The sequence below is a fragment of the Sinocyclocheilus grahami genome, unplaced genomic scaffold (genome assembly GCF_001515645.1).
Source record: "Sinocyclocheilus grahami isolate Dianchi unplaced genomic scaffold, SAMN03320097.WGS_v1.1 scaffold318.1, whole genome shotgun sequence".
Lineage (NCBI taxonomy): Eukaryota > Metazoa > Chordata > Actinopteri > Cypriniformes > Cyprinidae > Sinocyclocheilus > Sinocyclocheilus grahami.
The window spans coordinates 772,395-793,106 of record NW_015505497.1 but is presented as its reverse complement, the minus strand read 5'-3'; the positions used below and the strand labels follow the sequence as shown (position 1 = coordinate 793,106).

Here is a 20,712-nt window from a genome sequence, read left to right as displayed (position 1 = left end):
AAAGGTGGTACTTCCATGAGTATAGCTATCATATTAAGCGTTATGATTTTTCTCATTCACCAGCTCTAGAAATCTAACAGATAGTTTTCTCCAAGGATACTCCATGGTATTAGGGGCAGACATATTTCTAATGACCATTTTATTGGACAAAACTGTGTATGCACACCTAACGTGCAATAATCAATCTAGAAGAGTCACTAATACTTTTGGTCCGTTTTCTCAGACGAAATGGAGCAACTAAAAAGTTTGGTCAGTTTCAGAAATACACAATCTGACTAGCACACACAGAAAGTTGGCCCACAGACATGGAATAATGCCACAAAACTACAATAACTAAAGATGGATATGGCCACTGTGTATTCTAAGTTACTCAGGTAAAAAGAAACAGTCGTAGTCTAAATGTTATTTTGCTTGCCAAATCGCTACAAAAACACACCAGAAGCTTGCCAGAGTTAAAAGATGTAATCTCAAAATGAACATTGAACAATGTTCCCCTTTAACCACGTCCTTACCTTGCAACGCTAGCACGTTAGTCGATTAGAAAGTCGTCAAAACTGAGCAAGTGTCTTTTCATTACGGTCACATGTCAACTTCACGACGGCGCCGCGCGGGAAAAAAATCTCCGTAACCGTTACATCGCCCTCTTTTGGTCAACATCATGGTAGCGGCGGTTTCTGTCAGAATTAGCGCGGGATTTTTGTGAAATGCAATCAAACAAGAACACACACGGTTTAAACCTGTTCATAATATTCTAATAGCGCTTTATTATTCAAAATCTCACAGTTCTTTCATCGTTATATGTATCTTCAGCAATAAATTAAACTTCTATGGCTTCATGTAACATTTGTAATAACGTTTGACAAAAATGCTAGTTCATTCAACCACACATACAGTATTCATATTTTCATATTTTATCATGACATTCATATATATATATAAAAAAGTAAAAATGGTTATATTACAAACCCACATATTAAAAAACAAACACCGGAAACATATATTTTGATGCCATATGAGAATATGATTATGAGAGTGTACAATGGTTTGATGTTATCTGAGTAATCCTCACAACCAGTGAGGATGCTGCCGGGGAAGACGATGTTGAAGATTTGTTTTCCAGTCATGATTTGCAGTCCTTTCAGCATTGTTTGTCCTCCAGCCCCGTGATATCTCTTTTGAACCCCCCTCACCACAGTGTGAAACAATATAATGCCTATTGTTCTTTTACTCTTGCGTACTGTAATTGTTCTGTTTATACTCTGCTCGTACCATAGTGCGCTCTTATTGTGCCAGAGAGAACAGGAAATCCAGTTCTCCGTAAGCAAAAGTTACGGATGAATTAAACAAAATAACAGTCACCCAATCACAGCTGTTTTTACTTGTTCATTATGTCTACTATATACATTTCAATAAGAAACCCCCCTCCCCATGTCAAAACATGAAGACATTATTACATATGCAATGTTGACTGTTGCATAGTCAAAGTACACTCTCAGTGGGTGGGTGTTGGTGTTTTTTTGCAGTCCCTCAGGGTAATTCACTTCTCGTCTCGAAAACATTCATCAGGCACATGGTTTGGCTTCGCCCCTTTAGACTTTCTCTGTAGATGTGAAGCATCTGTAGCTCTGGATGGAGATCAGTGTCTGGAATCATCTGCTGTTTTTGACCAGACATGACGGTACTGCGTCGACTCGCTATAGCGTCTCTTACTGTTGTTGTAATAGTTATTGTTTTGATATTTGTGTGCATACATCTTCTGGTAGGTAGATGCTGCAGAATAAAAGGAAAAAGAGACGTTAATTCAAAATGATAGTTTACCCAACAATTCTGTCATTATTTCCTCGTCCTCACTTCCAAAACCACATGACATTCTTTCTTAAAGGATTAGTTCACTTCCAGAATAAAAATTTCCAGATAATTTACTCACCCCCTATGTCATCCCAGATGTTCATGTCTTTCTTTCTTCAGTCACAAATAAATTAAAGTTTTTTGAGGAAAACATTCCAGGATTTTTCTCCATATAGTGGACTTCAATGGTGGTCAATGGGTTGAAGGTTCAAATGGCCATTTTAATGCAGCTTCAAAGGGCTCTACACGATCCCAGCTGAGGAATAAGGGTCTTATCTATCGAGATGATTGCTCATTTAAAAAAATAAAATAAAAATGGTATACTTTTTAACCACAAATGCTCATCTTGCACTAGCTCTGCAATGTGTACGCGCAACTTCATGCACTACAAAATCACATTGGACAAGACACGCATGGTTAGTTCTTCGTCTGTGTACCTCGGTTCAAAAAGGTAAGGTAGGTTGAAAAACTACAATGTCCGACATTGTTGTTTTATCTTTTTTTTTATAAAGGGCGTTTGACTTTTTTTGCACATTTGCTTCGTAAACACTGGGCCGGTACTTCTGCCAATGTCACGCATGATCTTTCCAATGTGACTATGTAATGTGTGAGGTTGAGCTAGTGTAAAATGAGCATTTGTGTCTAGAAAGTATATCAATTAAAAATTTTTTATTTTTTTTGAAAATGACCAATCGTTTTGCTCCTCGGCTGGGATTGTGTAGAGCCCTTTGAAGCTGGACTGAAACTGCAATTCGGATCTTCAACCCGCTGACTGCCATTGAAGTCCACTATATGGAGAAAAATTTATTTCGACTGAAGAAAGAAAGACATGAACATCTTGGAGGACATGGGTTTAGGTAAATTATCAGGGAATTTTTATTCTGGAAGTGGACTAATCCTTAAAGTGGAACTTAAAATAAAAATCTATTTCAATATGTCTTGACTTGACATTAACTAACTGAAATAAATAACTGATATACAAATAAATGTATAGATATATAAAAAAAATTTTTTTTTAAATGACAAAAGCATAACAAAATCAAAATATATAAATAAAGACTAATTCAAAATGTTTTATATAAAATGTTATTATAAATAATACTAAAATAACACTAGAGCATTTCATGACTGGATTTCACTAAACATCTATTTATTCAGAACCAGCGACTTACGATTCAAGCATGTGATTTTGGGCTTGTCCCAGTGGCCGTCTTCTTGGCATCTGATAGTGGGAACGTGTCTTTGGATGAAGCCGTCCTTGCAGTGGTACCTGACCAGCGAGTTGATCTCATAGCGCGCCTTCATGCTGCCATAGATTTGGGCATCCTTTATGACAGGAGGCTGACCACAGGACACTGAGACAGAGGCAAAAGAAGGTCAAAGACAGTGAGCTGAAACTATAGATTAGATGAGGGGGAAGAGGAGGTCTCACCTGTGCCCTTCTTGCAGGTGAAGGTCAGGTGGTAATTGCACGGCACGTCGTTCCACTGGCCGCTCGCATGCCAGATCATCACAACACAGTCCTCGCCTGTGGAGAAGAAGCTGTCCGGCTGACCTGCTCTCCAGTTCTCAAATTGCTAGTGCAAAAGTACAAGGGGGGGGGGGTTATTCTAACTGCTCTTGCACCACTGCATGTGCCCACATGAGGGCGCAAAGATCACATGGAAGAATCAAAATAGACCGTGCTCTATACACATCTGACAGGGTTACATGGGACTTACCTTGATAAAATGAGGGGAAAGGGATGCTACGTTATTCTAATAAAATGTACTGCTGCATGCAATTTGCATGGGTTGAACACAAACACTCAAACCCATTTCATATGTAGAAAGGCATACAACAAATCAAATAAATATCAAATATACATGATGACGCAAGATCATCAAAATCAATTGAATGTTTTTGCAAAAATGGAATGTTTGCAAAATTAGCAGTTTTGCATTATGATTTATGCTATTTTAGGAAACAAATAAACACATGCATACATAAAAATGCAAGAATAAAATCACTCAAATAAAAAAATAAATAAACGATGAATAAAACAGCTAAATGAATAAATAAATGATCAGAAATTAAATAATAAATCAATTTTAAAAAGCAAATAAATAAAGTTGATACCACACAGAATGATAAAATGCTAAAGTGAGAACTTTTCCATTAGCATTATCTTCATCTAAGCTTATGATTTATGGAACACCTTTTTATACTGTGATTTTAATAACTGTGTGCACAATTGCTTTGCACTAATTTTAGGATCAAACAACCTCATTTATTCAGGCCGGAAAAAAAACAACATGCCAAGAATGACTCATATCTGAATCTTAATATCTGAATTCATGGTCACCTGGAACACAGATGTTCATCTAATAAACAGACATTTTAGGATCAAAATAATGAATCCCATCTTACCATAGGGTGTCCATCAGTCCAGCGGAAATCATTGTCAAACATTTTATCATTCAGTCCGATCCACTGATAGTCATGTCCCAAACCTACAAGACAATTACACAGATTTCAGTATATATCTCTGCCAAACTAGTCCACACAAACTATCATATGACTTGGTATGAAGTGGACAAGTTGTGTGTTTGACTAATTTCTACTATTTGTATCTGCTTATTGGTGTTGTTTGGAGTGTGTTCCCACTCCAAACTCAAACTGCTGTGTCAGACTGGTCGGGAAACTCAAACAAACAGAGGAATGTTTTGATAGCACCACAGTGTTTATACTCTTCGGGACAATCAATCTACTTGTATTTGTCTCTGCATATTAAACTGGGAAAGAGAAAGCATTTTATAACACAGAAAAATAACATCTTTAAGCTAGTGGATGTGCCCAGAGAAATGGAAAAAATTCATTCATCTTTTTAGTTTGAGGACCTTTGCAAACTTCTTTGACATCTTTAAATAGACTACCTGGCCAAAGTAGAAATAGCAGGAAATCAGTTAAACCAAACCACACATCACATGACACAAACAAATGTAGAACAAATCGTTTCTGTGCCTCGAGGAGCTGTTTAGTTTAGAGTCAACAGCACTTTTATTATGAATTATGCTTTGTTTAGTCAGTGCTAGAATTCAGTTAGTCCTGAGTATCTGTTTTTTTGCCTCACTTGAAACTAGATTTTTTTACATTTGATGGAAATGTGCCTGTGCAAAACTCAACACCACGCACTGCTGTGGGCATTTACCAAAAGCATTGCTATACAGATTCCAAAAGGTTTTTGTAGTTTTTAGGGCATTGCTATAAAGTGCTACAAATGGCCAAACCCTGGCAAGTTAGCATTTTAGCACGTCAATTGACTTTTTTGAATTTGTTTTTGGCTAAATGTCTTAAATAAGGTCTGTGGGGAACACAAGCTCAGAATATTTTCGTGTTTTATTCTAGGACAAAAATACATCAGTAATACCCCTTTTTACAGCTTTTACCTGTCTTCAAAATGGCAGTTGCTAACAAGTGTCTAAAAGGACAGAGGTTGTCGGGACATAAAACATCATCATGCTTAACTAGTTGCTTTTATAGCCTCATTGCGTTTAGAATCATGCTTTTGCAAACTGTTCTAACTCAGATTGTCAGGGAAAATGTCATGCAAACATGTTGTAGTTCGTTTATAGCCTACGTTTAGCTTTGTACTTCTACCAATTGCATTTAGGCTTTAGAATTCATAAACGTTGCATTCAATTCTGAAGATTATCATGCTGAACAATTAAAAACGTTTGTTGGTGTCTGAGAGTTTTTCTGGTTTGGCCTGCAAAAATACGTCATCTACAGCACTCTATACAATACTTAAAGAGTTACAAAGTAAAAGAGTTAATGGTTTGTCCAGGCCCTATCAAGAGTGAGCAATAAAATGACTGATGTCTGCTTTGCCAATACCATTCATAAACTCTATAAAATCATAAACTCACGATTAACAAAGAGCTGCTCTTCATGGGAGAGGACGCTGGTGAGGTGACCGCCCTGCAGACGACACTCTCTTTCCGCTGCTTCCCATGTCCGGCGGTGTGTGAAGTACTTATAGCAGTGGCTCTGAAACTTGTTCCAGCCAAAGTCACAAACCTCCGTATCTGAAAGTTTGAATGACATTGAAACATGAGAAGCCTACAAATGAGGAAAGCAGGCAAAACTTTGGATAGCATCCATAATGTTAGCCATATCAGTGCATCCAAATTCAAATGGCAGATGCTTTTGTAATTCATCATGATACAGCTACAGGCAGTATCACAGTGCCCATAGTTTATCAAAGAAAAGACGTCTCATGATTGAATCTGTACCCATTTTCTTCAGCATTAACCATAAACAAGCCTGTCTTTCAGATCAAGTAGAATCGGTTATGGTGCAGAATAGACACACAGACCGTGTCTGTTTTGAGTTCGGCCATTAACTGGGTTAACCTAGTGCAAAGCACTTTTTCTTCTATGCTATACAATGAGGATCATCAACATTTTGCTTGGACTGAAACCCCCAATGACCGCAGCGCTCAGTGTGAAAGCTAAATGCAAACAATGACATCTAATGAGGCTGGAAAGAAAACACCAGTAAATGAGGCCAAGTAAATCATCTCAGACACACGACCCATAGTGCTGTTTTCTTTAACTGATTACGTACTATTATGTGCTCGCTTCGTCCTTTGCCCTGAATGTCCAGTAGATTATCTGAACTGCTTTCGTAGCATAGTGCACGTGCATTAGCAAGCGCCACTGAAAATCTATTATAATCTACTTGAGAATGTAAATTGTTCCTCCGATTTCAGTTGTCTTAAGTTGCATGTTTTTTTAAAGCCATGTTAAATCACAACAAATATTTTAACTGAATTGACCAAGTGTAATGTGTCATGATGCATAGCACAATTTTGTAAAAAAATAAATAAAAAAAAAGGGGTAGTGAAATTATGGTCAGAGCAAATATTAACAACATATCCATGACTTTGGTGGTTTTTAAATTGCCTACTTATTTTGCGAGACCTAGAAGTAACAATAGATCACATCAGGAAAACTACTTTAACCACTAGTCAGTGTCTAGAAACTGGCGGTCACATGCAACTTTGGCTCTTTGTCAGAAATAAATCATAAATCGACAAGGTTCTGGTTTCCCAAAGTTCTGTCTCATGCTGTTTGGCTAAAATACTGTATGCATCACACTATCGCAAGGTTTAATGCAGCAGCTTCGGATGAAACATTTTCAACTGTCACCAAAGGTCCAAATTCAGCTTCACTGATTAAACACAACTGTATTAAATGTGAAATAAGGTTATTTTTTACATTACGTGAAAAGCGAGAGTTCAACTTTTTACGATTTCCCCTGATCTTTGGCTAAAAAGCCTGAGAAAACAGATGTCCTCAGAGGTGATGTTTATGCATGGAGAAGATTAGCTCTGCTGATTAATGGCAGCAATATTTTGTATGAAGCTGGAACCAATCCATTGGGGGACCAACGCCCAACAAGACCGTCAAGCCTGTGCGAGTGCGCGTAAATGTCAAGTCCTGAGAAGGTTAATAGCTCTCTTCAAAGTGAAAACGTGGCTCTCATTCATAAGTCAACTGATTATTTTCATAGCAGGGAAAGTCCTACGTGAGATGGAGTCAGGTGTTTGGGAGTTTCTATACTGTGGTTTGTCCCCAGTGTGACTTGGAGGGGTCTCCACGAGCCTCGTGGACAAATTGTGATGCATTAATTGATTCCAGCTTCTTTCACAGTAAAGACCCATGTGCCAATCACAGTCGCCTTCCCAGAGTCCTAAGGGGCTTCACCTTCACAAGTGAGGGAACAGCAAAGAAGGGCCAAGAAACCCTTGTCAGAATCAATCCCAGCGCTGCTTCACGTCATCAGAGGAGAATGGCTTGACTTCATCATCCTCAAAGACTGTCCACAGCCATGTGAAAAGAGATTCAGAGTTTTGTTTTTTACGAGATGTTTGTCATAGTTAAAACCACAACAGACCATCCAAAAGGGATGTTCTCATATTTGAAGTGCTTCACTGAGCATTTTGATGGGTAATGAAAACTAACTGTGAAACAAGGCTCAACCTGAATGCCAAGAAGACTCTCACTGTATGCAAATGTGATTTGAACCCTCACATTATACATTTTATTTCCATTTCATGCATATCAAAGCCTACATATAACAATGGCAAGCCAATCACCAGACTAAATTATCAGAGTGACAGCAGATTTGGCACCTACTTTGTTCCCCCTTCAAGCCTCATGTAATAGTTGAAAGACAATATGAAGACCTGGTATCATATTGCAATAAGGTAACATAACTAATGCTTCTGTAAATCAATAGCTAACACAAAAGAACAACGAAAAAAACTTTTAAAGCATCCTTTAAGCTTAACGTCTGCGTACAGTATACTAATAAATCCGTTTGTATACATTAACATCATGCTTGATTATTAAATGCTGTTAAAAATAGTTTATTGTTAGATCATGATATCCAACAAACCAACCTAAAATGACCGAAAATTATGTCCTTGGTCTTATTGTACACAGTTCAGTTGCTATATGATTGCTAAAGTCTTCTCAGTGGTGTTTAAGCACATTGCTTTGAGGTTGCTTTGGAATTTTAGGTGGTTGCTAGGGTATTCTAAGTGGTTACTTATTAGATCCACTCCCATGTCTTTAAGATATTCCAGTTGCATAAAAATAGCCACCATGTTAAGACTGTCTCTCAAGAACCACTAGTCTGAACATCTAGCAGTTAACCAAATGGTAATCAGTCTTATTGTTGGGATTTAAATTATACCAATCTGCCTCTTATGTAACTGTCTTTTAAAAAAAAAGTTTAGACCAGTCTTAAAGAGAAAAAAAATATTACTATTAAAGGGATAGTTCTCCCAAAAATGAAAATTCTGTCATTGATTACTCACCTCCATGTCATTCTAAACCTGTAAGACCTTTATTCATCTCCAGAACACAAATTAAGATATTTTTGATGAAATTCGAGAGCTTTCTCACCCTCTATAGACAGTAATGTAACAGAAATGTTCTCAGACCCAGAAACATACTAAGAACATTGTGAAAATAGTCCATGAGACATCAGTGGTTCAACTGTAATTTTTATGACGCTACAAAAATACTTTTATGTGTACAAATAACCAAAAATATACATGAACATGTCACATGGATCATTTTAACAATGTTCAATGTTTCTGGGTCTGGGAACATTTCAGTTACATTGCTCTCTATGGAGGGTCAGAAAGCTCTCAGATTTCATCAAAAATATCTAAATTTGTGTTCTGAAGATGAATAAAGGTCTTGCGGGTTTGTAACGACATGAGAGTGAGTAATCAATGACAGAATTTTCAATGCAACTTAGATGTAGATCTAAGCCGGTCTATTGCTATTGCCTTAGCAAGCACACATTACAGAAGTTCAGTGTTTTGCAAACGTCATTTCAAGCTGGCTTTAATTAGTTTCCAAAGTCTTCTAAAAGTCACAACCTAAATGTGGGACCTACTCAAGTCATGCCTGGATAAGTATGACGAGGCGACTAAAGGAAAATGTACTCATCATTTACATAATCACACTAATGTTCCTGGGACCATGCCAAGTAAGTCAGCTGGCTCTGCAACGGCTCATCGAATTGCATTTGTGAGACGTGTGGTGGGTGTAAGGGAAGAGGCAGTACTGTCGCTGACTCCATGACCTTTTCTCTGAACCCTATTGTTGGCACAAATGTGCTTTCATTCCTATGGACACCATACCGCACACCCTCTGGAGGATGAAGCCTGCCAGATGTGGTGAACTTTGTGGTTTGGTTTGCCCATTCTAACTGTTTGGACTGACCGCTATAATGTATACAATTTGCTTCAGTGGATTTATTAAACAGCCATAGCTCACTTTTTAGAAACTAGCACCCTAAATCATAACATATTTCATCCAACAGCTCCTAACAGTAATTTAAGAGTTATATTTTCTTCCACTTACAATGGAAACCTATCAGGCAATCATGCAGATAAATGTTTAAAATATGCAATCATTGCAACATTTAAAAAATAAACCAGAAGATACAATAGGCATTATGCGTTAGCATGAAAGTGACGAGATAAAATCACTTAGCAACTTGCTATCATGCAACAGTCCACAATTAGTTGCCCAAAAAAAACATTCCTTCAAGAATTTAATATATAAGCCCAATTAAAACAACTGTATAGCATCATGTTAGTGTTGAATTCATACCTTGCTCACAGAGGGGTCCTGAATAGCTGGGCAGACAGACACAACTGAAAGAGTTTAACCCATCAATGCATGTTCCTCCATTGCGACAAGGGTTTGACTGGCATTCGTCAACGTCTGGAGGAATTACAATATGAAAATGTCTTACTTTACTTAGAAACTCTAAACGTGTTAATCAAAAGTGAATAAATCTGCAAATATTAAAGGCTTCAAACCATTTTCACAATGTTCCCCACTGTATCCAGGCATGCAGAAACACTTGTTTCCTTTTCCATTAGAATAGCAAGTTCCACCATTTTCACACACACTGACAGAGCAAAGTGTGAGACCTAAAATAACAAAGTAACATCTATTAGTGGATGGACAAGTCCATTATGGATAAGTGGACTACAACGCAGAGTAATTCAATTATTTTGTAAACCTCAAGAAAGGAACTATCGAAATTACCATTACAGCACTACACAAGATAAGCAATATACAATGTGAGTTACAAAAATATTATGTGGAAATGTACCTTGCAAATCCTCCATATGGCTCTCAACAGTGTAGCTGGAATCTCTCCAGACTTCTGGTTTTCTTGTGGTGAACTCTTCCCTGGATGGTGGTTGTCCTTCAACAATTGAGGGACCCGCCACATCTTCATAATCTACAACATTCTCTTCAAATGCCACAGTAGTTGTGGCTTTGGGGGTGGTGAAAACATCTTCTGTAGCAGAAGTAGTTGCCCTATCCAAGACCTGAACTGGCTCTTTCACATATAAGTCTGTAGCAACACTGGTGGTGGGATAACTGGAAACTTGGGTAAATGAGGTGAGAGGCTTCTCCGTTGAGAATCCAAATGTAGAAAGTGATATTTCTTGTGTTATCTCTTCTGAAGTCTCTGATGATTGCACTGAGGTGATTGTCTCTTCTGAAGGTGATTTTTGGATTAGATCCCTTTCTTGAGAGCCTGAAGTCCCTGATGACTGCACTGAGGTGGCTGTCTCTTCTGAAGGTGTTTCTTGGATCAGAACAGTTTCTTGGGAGCCTGAAGTCCCTGATGACTGCACTGAGGTTGTTGTCTCTTCTGAAAGTGATTTTTGGATTAGATTAGTTTCTTGGGAGCCTGAAGTCCCTGATGACTGCACTGAGGTGGTTGTCTCTTCTGAAGGCGATTCTTGGATCAGAACAGTTTCTTGGGAGCCTGAAGACTCTGATGACTGCACTGAGGTGGTTGTCTCTTCTGAAGGTGATTCTTGGATCAGAACAGTTTCTTGGGAGCCTGAAGTCCCTGATGACTGCACTGTGGTTGTTGTCTCTTCTGAAGGTGATTTTTGGATCAGATCAGTTTCTTGGGAGCCTGAAGTCCCTGATGACTGCACTGAGGTGATTGCCTCTTCTGAAGGTGTTTTTTGGATTAGAACAGTTTCTTGGGAGGAAGACATTACTGCTCTAAGACTATCCGTGGGCAGAATGGTGGTTTCTGAACTTTGGGTTGTGAATTTTGTTTGGGTTTGGACACTAGTGAAAATCAATGGTGTTGTGTCTTCTGCAGAACCTTCAAATACTTTAGTTGCTTCATCATATGCACCAACGCTCATTTCTTCAGTTTGTTGAATGAGAAGGGATGGAACAGTAGTTGCAGAGAAAGGTTGTTTTGAGAATGCTTCAGTTGGCTGATCACCAGAGCTGATGTCCTCAGAGATGGTGAAGATCGTACTTACATCTTTTTCAATCTCAGGCACCAATAAAGGACTCTTAGTTGTACTTGTGTCTTGGTCTTTCTCAGTGTGTGTAATATAAGGAGTGCTTTCTTCTGAGATTGCCTCTGTTTCAAAAGTTGAAACCACCCGAATCGTAGGCTGTGTACTGGGCAAAACTAAACTAACAGGTTGCCTTGGCTCTTTTGGATGAGCACTTGTTAAGGAACTTGGAGATGGAGATGAAGTTGTGTGTTTTGATTCCTCTGTTGCATATATATCTTGTCCCGAGCCCTCGTCTTCAGTGGAGGTTGAGCCCTCAAAATCTTCTGTTTCTGGTTTCATTTTTCTGTTCTCTGTTGTCTTCATTTCTACAGTACTGGCTTCTGGAGTTGTAACAATTGGTCCTTTGGTATTGCAGTCAACCCCAAATGCCGGTGTAGTCTTCTCTGTTTCAGCTATTTCAGTCTCGTCGGTAGCCACCACAAATGGGTCATTAGTTGTTGGAAGTGTGTCAGCCGCAGAACCTTCCAAGGCGGTCAGTTCCTCATCATCATCTGTTGTGCGCATCCCCGAACCTTCTTCGTGCATGCTTAATGATATGGCTTGTGGGGTCATTTCCTGGCTTGGAGATTTGGTTGCAAATGTGGGCAGCTCTGTCATGGTTATACTTTCCAAGCTCTTTGTTGAGAAATGAGGCTCAGTTTGGCTTCTGGTTGTTGAGCCAGATTCGTCTGTTTCAGGGGAAGATATGGTGCCTTCAGCATCCTCCGTAAGTATTTCTATCTCATCATCGGGGATGTTTTTTTCTGTTGGTGGGATAGCAGTGTCAAACTGGTCTCCTCTAGCCTCCTGAGTTTGGTCAGCATCTGGTTTCAGAGTCAACTCATGCTTTCCGTTAATGAAACTCACTTTTGGGGTGATGGTAACAGAAGCTGATGTTTCACCTATAAGGTCTCCACTGCCTAAAGGTGGCTCACTTTCACCAGCCGTTATAAGTGGAGTAGAAAGCCCTGGTACTCCAAGGAATTTTAGAATAGCATCAACTGCTTTAGTATCAACTGCAAACAAAAAATGAAAAGACATTACACATACCTGAGTTAGTTTATACTGAGCAAGCCAAACGCTTATCAAAAATAATCTACTGTAAAGTGTTGCCAATTTTTCAAATTACTTTATAGACATCTTAGACACTAGCACTGCATATATATTCCACTTAATGGCTAGAGTCTCAGTTGAGGCAAATACAACGCTCACGTCAGTTATGATTTTGGCAGTCAAGATATTACTGATTGTTTCTACGTAAGTAATGGCCCTACTTATATTCAGAGAAAAGCTTATTATTAATTATATTGAGTGATTTGTCCCTGTGAGACCCTAAAGTCACTATACTGGAAAATTGCAAGACCCTTTTCCTTTTTAAATAGCTCAAAATTAAACAAAGTGATTCCAGCTACTGTTACATTACGCCGTTAAAATGTGTGAAATATAGCCAGAAATTTTACTACATCCTCATGTCCTCAATAACATACATATCAAAATATTATTTTTTCTTTGGTGGATTCACTAGCAGCCACACATGGTAACATGATCTGTAGACTGGACGAGGTAAGGAAAAGCAATTAGCTTGCAGTGATTACCTCTCTGATTGTTTTAAGGGGCTTTGCCAATTGACCTGGGAGGCATTTGTCTGTGGCTTTGAGAGCTACTCTTTTTCACAACCAAAACCTGTCTTTCCCTGATTTACTAGAGTAGGTGCCCCTTTAACAGTATCACACAGTATAAATGGGTCAGCTGATTAATGTCGACCCACAGGACCTAAAAGACAGGAACACTGGCTGCAGTCTATTTACAGATGTTTATCAACCTCAGTCATCACTCTTTCCAGCAACACGGGAAGTCAATTAAGGTCATGGGAAGGCATGGGAGATCTGTTTCTCTTCTCTTCTTTATGCATATAGGCAGCACCACTAGTTTAGCTATACTTCTGGATGAGGTAAAGATTTGGCACGAACCAAATATTAAAGCAATTGCATGAAATCAAAGGACCAAGTCCAAATCTTTTGTTTGCAAGACAGCAGTAGGCGTCTCGACAGAGCCAAATGTGGCCTCTCTTTGGCCAAGATCTACATTCATTTTGCATCTCAGTGTTTCCTAAACCAAGTCACTCATTTACAACATGCTGCTTTGGACATGCAACAATCACAGAAAAACACTGCCACACCAAAATATGAAAGGACAAGCAAAACTGGTTCAAGAAGTCAATGTATTGTATACTTGGATACTGTCTTGCTCTGGTAAAATTAGCTTCTATATTAACTTTTTGCACATACTAAGTGAACTGTTTTGCACATACTTTGAATTTTGCATAGACAAAATTGTCTGAACTTCCATCTGACCTACCTGATTGATTTCTCTGCGTAATGTTGTATATGAACACATTGATGCCCAGTGGAAAGTCATCGTCCTTCTTGGCATCAATCTGTTGGCTGTGCAAGTTCACTTTACTTAAATCTGGGATTAGCAAAGTGGACTCAGCCAAGTCAAGACTTCCTTCAGTCATGTTTGCTGTGGTTTCATTCTCTTTGTACACAATTTTTGGCTTGTCTGGATCTCCTTGCAAGTCTGTAGTAAACACAGGTGACGTAGGAATCACACTCCCAGAAGTATCCATGTCACCACTGCTGCTACCCTCCACATCATTGTCTCCCCCATGCGGAGTTTCCAACCCAGGATGCATGTTCCCTGCGGTGGGCTGACGTTGAATCTGGATAGAGAAGAAGGAATCTGAATAATGGGGCATTTCAGGTGTAGTAGGGACTGGTGTGGTTTCCATATCCGAAACTCTCTCATCTTTAGTTGGTACAACAGCAATGGCTTCAGCAGAGGGATTCGCTTCAAGTGCGCCTCTGTCACGCGGAGCCATGCTTGCAGAGAACATGGATGGTGGCTCTTCTCTGGTGCCATGGGCTGGCATAGAAGAGACTGAATCTGAATAATGTGGCATTTCAGGTGTGGTAGGTGTAGGTGAGGGTAACTGGACAGCAAAGTAGTTATCTACACTATGGGGTACCCCTTGCACCAAGGAGCTGTCTTTGTCTTCATAGTCATTAAATGTTGTGGTTTCCATATCCAAATTTCTCTCAGCTTCAGTTGGTACAACAGCAATGGCTTTAGCAGAGGGATACGCTTCAGGAAGGCCTCTGTCACGTGGAGCCATGCTTGCAGAGAACATGGATGGTGGCTCTTCTGTGGTACCATGGGCTGGCATAGAAGAGACTGCTTTAAGGGAAGAGATTAGATGGCTGTCTATGAGAACCGGAGGTGTTGTGGGTCCAGCTGGGGGTACAGTTGTGGGCCCCCATCCTGAGAACAGAGAGAAAAGGAAAAAATGTCATTTTGACCAAGCATTTTGTAAATACTTTTCCAGGTGAAGTGTGTAGCTTTGGTGCTCCTAGTGGCACCAGATTGAATGACAAAATAATGGTTTTCAATTGTGAATGGCTTCAATTGTTCAGCTTGTCTGACCCATATTTATACAATTTACTGACAAGTCAGACTGCCCATACAAACAGAGAAATTTTGAAAGTGCCACATTGTCAACCTATATGTCTCTATGCATTAAATTGTGATAGACGAAACTGTCACTTTTATGAGGTGTTATTAAGGTGAGCACTGTAGAATACTTTTGCAGTTTTATCCTAAATAAGACACAGCCCTCAGTCTATTAATATTGACCAAGTAAGTGCAATTGCTGGCAGCAAAGTCAAGATATTTCTACAAAATGCCAATAACAGCAGAATCGCCTAAGTATTTAGGGATTTTTTTTGGCTGGTAACAAGTTATTTTAGGGAACATGACGCACTATGACAGGGTAGAACCTGACAGTTTATATTTATTTTGAAATTTTAGCTTCCTTTCCAGAACATTTTTGGCTAGGTTGCATTTTGCCTAACCACATATTTTGACTCTGACCAGTAGGTAAATAGTCTTGAATAAGTGCACTTGGAATGTTTCATAATGTAAGTGCCAATGTCATCTCATTCTCACAATCGATAAATCAAACCCTAACACTGCTGGCTACATGCATGCTAGCTCTGACACACTTTCATGGACCTATATAAAAACTCGAAATGGCCAAGTTAACGACACTATAATGTTCACTCTTGTCTGTTCATACACATATACACACTGCTGTGTGTATGACATGTTGGCAGGCTTCCAAGGGTTTGACTCAAGAGAGTTTCAACAAAACCACGTTAAAACCATTCATGATGACATGTATGGCAGTCACTAATCTGGCTGCATGCAGGGGAATAGAGTGGGGGTCCAAAAGTCTGAAAGGACAAGTGAAAAGGCCTCTATTTTTTGTCTGATTTTAAAAATATACATGGATTTCAAAATGTCTTAGTATGTGGTGTGACTACTTTTCCTTTAATGACAGCAGCACTGTGACACAATGTGACATGAGGTCCTTAAAGACCTTATAAGACCAGGTTAGATGCTATATTCAATTTTTCTAATAAAAAAGAGGCTGGGAGAGATAGACATACTGTATACTACTGTTCAAAACTATTGGGTCAGCATTTTTTATTTTTAAATAAATTGATTCTTCTATTCAGCAAGGAGATCAAAAGTGACAAGGGATTCTATTTTAAATAAATGCAGTTCTTTGGAACTTTCTAATCAGAGAATCCTGAAAAATATGCCTCACGGTTTCTGCAGAAAATTAAGTAGGATTGAATTGTTTAAGCAAATCTGCATATTAGAATGATTTCTGAAGGATCATGTGACACTGAAAACTGGAGTAAAGATGCTGAAAATTCACATCACAGGAATAAATTCCATTTTAAAATATATTTCAATAGAAAAAAGTAATTTGAAATTGTAATAATATTTTACAATATTTTTTAATAATTTATCATATATTTTTTAATTAAATAAATGCAGCCTTGGTTAGCATAAGATACTTTTTCCAAAAACATTACAAAATCGTTCCAATCCCAAACTTTTAAACAATGTCTGTTCAATATGTTGAATGTACAACCTATTGAAAAAAACCCAGATTTCTATCTATTGCATGTTCTTAGAAGCATTTCACTGACCGTTTGGTCTGACTTATGTGACAAAACGCTTGTTTTCAGTACTAACCACCAATTGTTGTTCTTTCACTGCATTTGATAATTTATGTTCTTTTAAATCTGTTTTTACACAAGCAGCGTTTCAGATGCATAATGCTAAAGTTATGCAGAGTGTTGTGGACAGACAAAAGCCAACACCCATCTTTGCTTCCTTCAGTCTCTTCTTCTGAACAGTAGATCTATCTTCATCTTTCTTTAAGCCTGCACATGTCATGAACAGGCTAAGAGAATATAAAATACCTGAATACTATGACAATATGACAAAAGCCTCCCACTTTTGCTAATGACAAGGGTATCTCAGTGCTTCTTTGTCTCTGACTCAGTGTGTGGATACACAAGAGCCAGCTGTTAGACGTTAGGGATGTGTCCTCTTTTCTATGCAGCGCCTCTGATGTAAAACATCAGGCATCTTTTTCCCTTATAAAACCCCAGTGATCTTGAAACAGCACAAGAGGAAGCCACATCCCCCACTGGCACTTGTTTATATATTATAGTGGGGCGCTCTTGCCCTCCGTGCTCTTTTTTGGCCTATTCAGAGTGCTTTTGTTTGTTTTGCGGTACTTTGCGGTAGAAGCCCATTTAAGAGAAGTGCTTCAAGACCGGTTACATGAAACAAGCCGCGGCTAACAAGAAAGCCACAAAATCCCTGGAGGAAGGGGGTGAAAAGGAGATACCCGATGTAAAATCGGATTAAATGCACGTTAAGCACTGCTTTTGTGTGGCCTGTTTCCATTTTCCCTCTCGAGTGATGACTGAGGTTGCACAGACGGAGAGTTTCAACAACCCCCAGCAGGACAGTTGGTTCAAAGGCCGTAGTCATTGTGGGCAGCGGAATTGACCTGAGAACAGAGAGAGTTTCAACAACCCCCAGCAGGACAGTTACGGGGTTCAAAGGCCGTAGTCATTGTGGGCAGCGGAATTGACCTGAGAACAGGTCAGTTAGTTTGCCGTTTTAAGGCACAAATTTGAGCTAGACGTAGGACAGAGGTTTAACAGATGAAATCTGAGGACGCCCTGGAGAGAACGAATTATTCTGCTTCCACCCAGCTAGCAGAGAGAGAGGAAAGGTCCGCTCAGAGTCACAGCTGTTATGATATCACAGCAAAACAGACGCCTCCCTATCTACAAAACAATATCGTGAGGAACATGCACATGCAGTTGTGTGAATCTCACCAAACTTGTCAAAGAACATGTCTGTTACAGTATATTTCATCTCAAAATTGAAAGATACTTCCATAAAAGATTATTTGTTTATTTATAAATGTATTATTTTTAGGACCAGATTTTAAAATGTAATAGTTTTGAAAAGTTTAAAACTTTAAAAGTTTTAAAAGTAGCTTTTTTTCTTCAAATTAGGACATTTTTCCTCCAAATGCTCCTTCCTTGCAATGAAAATTAAATAAATAAATATTATTGTGGGTAATGATTAAAATAATGTATTATTAAAAATAAATAAACAATAATAATAATTATCTATATATATATATATATATATATAGATTTTTTTTTTTTTTTTTTTATCTATATATATATATATATATATATATATAGATTTTTTTTTTTTTATAATACATTTTGGTAATATAACATTTTGGTAATACTAAATACTGAATGCTCCTAATTATGCTTCTTTATATATATATAGATATATAATTTTTTTTTTTTAAGTTTTATGATTTTTATTAAGCTCTTTGATCAATGTGAGTTGTTTGTAAAAAGGGGTTTTAAATTTGATAATATTAATATATGATACTATTTAAATAAAATAATACAAGTATTGGTAAAATTTCTTGCCTAATGCACCTTGAAACTGGTTTACTTTTCTTTATGAAAATATGAAAAATTGCTTATTTTAAAAATCTTGCTGATATGAAATCACATCAGTCAACATGAGTTTTTTTTTTTTGTCAAATTTGCTATAGTAATAAACGTGAATGAATAATTTCTTCTTTTCTTCTTTGGATTGTGACATTTCTGTGCGATTCACGCAGTAAGGTTTAAGGAATTGTTTTTGTTTTTTTGTCATGAGTGTTTCTTGAAGACATACTGTACCTTTGAAACAGAAAGCGCCCAGCTTCTCGCTCGGTAAGGGAAATCCGGTCTGGTTGAGGAAGCGGTACATAGTCCTCACACCCAGCTGTCCTCTGCCGCACTGCTGTCTGGGTAGAGAGATGGGGTAGCGGGCGCTGCCGTCAGACAGCCAGCTGAAGTCACAGCGGTCCAAGCCGGCCCTCCAGGCTGCATGCAGGTGACCTGGAGACGCTAAAACTGCGTCCTGTCTCTCGCACTCCTCCCTGGCTTCAGCTAGAGTCATCCTAGCATCAGTAGCAGTGAAAAACACCTTACCTGAGATCACACACACACAATAACACATCACCTTTTGTCCAGTGCACATTCATAACAAATACGGCAATCCCAGCATGCACTTCTACAAACTTTAAATATAACCATTTATTATTTATTAAAATAAATAATAAATTAAAATAAAAATACATTTATTATTTATTAAAAAAAAATTATATATATATATATATACATATATATAGGTAATATTTGTTATATTTTTCTTTTGTTCTTAATTTCTTTTTTTCTTTCAATGTCAGGGTGACCCAGTAAATTTTAGGATTTGCATGATCAAGACATTTTACAAAACAATATAGAAGTAATTTACCGATGCAATTAAATTTGATTGCTATAATCACCAATAAAGCCACACATGGATCTATTTCTATTTATTTATTTAAAAATTCTTCAAAAAATTTAATAAATAAATAAATATTTGTGGACATTTATGATTTTTGTTTTCATGTCAAATTTCCCTTCCAAATTCTCATTACTGTAACGAAAAAATTATATTTGTATTTTTTATAGTGAAAAATGTGATTAAATAACGGTATTGTTTAAAAAATAAAACAATACAAGTATTTGTACATTATAGTAAAATTTGTTATATTTTTCTTTTTGAAAATATAATTTTATATTATAATTTAATAACTATTTCCATGAGATTCTCCCAATCATTTTTTAGGATTTATTTTTTTTTTTTTAAAGAAAACATACCTTTTTCAAGAGAATATAGTAAATTACCACTCACCAATAAAGCCAAACATGGATTGATTGATTAAAAAAGAAATCAATATATAATAAATGTAATATATATGTGCACCATTAAGATTTTTCACATTGAGACATTTTCCCTTCAAATTCTCATTACTGCAATAAAAAGCAACAACAATTTATACGTTGCCATAGAAACAAGTGTAATTTCTGAACAGCTCAGAGCAGACTTTCAAAAAAATTTAAATAAAAAAAGAAGATAATTATAGATAAAGTAGAATTAAAATAGAATAGAAAGTGTTAGAGTTAGAGGGTCAAATAAAGGTGGAACCGATGTGTTTTTAGTCATTTCTTGAAGATGGTTAAGAACTCAGCTGCTCGGATTGATTTGGGCAGGTTATTCCACCAGGAGGGAACAGTTAATGAAAAAGTCAGTGAAAGTGATTCTAAAGTAATGAATTTAGGTAAATGGGTGCAGAGCCAGTGGTGGTTTTGTAGGCAAACATTAATGCCTTGAATTTAATGCGAGCAGCTACTGGTAGCCAGTGCAAACTGATGAACAGAGGTGTGACGTGTGCTTTCCGGCTCATTAAAGATTAATCTTGCAGCGGCATTTTGGATTAATTGTAGAGGTTTGATAGAAGTGGCTGGGAGACCTGCCAAGAGAGCATTGCAATAATCCAGCCTGGATAGAACAAGAGTTGTGTTGCATGTTCTGAAAGAAAGGGCCTGATCTTCCTAATGTTGTATAAAGCAAATCTGCAGGACCGGGCAGTTTTAGCAATGTGGTCTGAGAAATTCAGCTTATCA

At 37.8% G+C, this 20,712-nt stretch overlaps 1 protein-coding gene across 1 annotated transcript in view; it reads right to left on the bottom strand.

Annotated features, from left to right (window-relative positions):
* Positions 1-1,017: 1,017 nt before the first annotated feature.
* The window catches only part of LOC107602041 (versican core protein-like), a 27,964-nt gene continuing 8,269 nt past the window's right edge, over positions 1,018-20,712 (bottom strand). Inside the window, exons 5-14 of the mRNA XM_016294428.1 lie at positions 18,898-19,222; positions 14,108-15,070; positions 10,540-12,765; positions 10,241-10,354; positions 10,029-10,142; positions 5,757-5,915; positions 4,258-4,340; positions 3,281-3,425; positions 3,021-3,203; positions 1,018-1,770 (exon numbers count right to left, since the gene is read on the bottom strand). Of these exons, the coding sequence (XP_016149914.1) occupies positions 1,637-1,770; positions 3,021-3,203; positions 3,281-3,425; positions 4,258-4,340; positions 5,757-5,915; positions 10,029-10,142; positions 10,241-10,354; positions 10,540-12,765; positions 14,108-15,070; positions 18,898-19,222 (4,446 nt within the window). The 3' untranslated portion in view covers positions 1,018-1,636. The remainder of the gene's footprint in view (positions 1,771-3,020; positions 3,204-3,280; positions 3,426-4,257; positions 4,341-5,756; positions 5,916-10,028; positions 10,143-10,240; positions 10,355-10,539; positions 12,766-14,107; positions 15,071-18,897; positions 19,223-20,712) is intronic.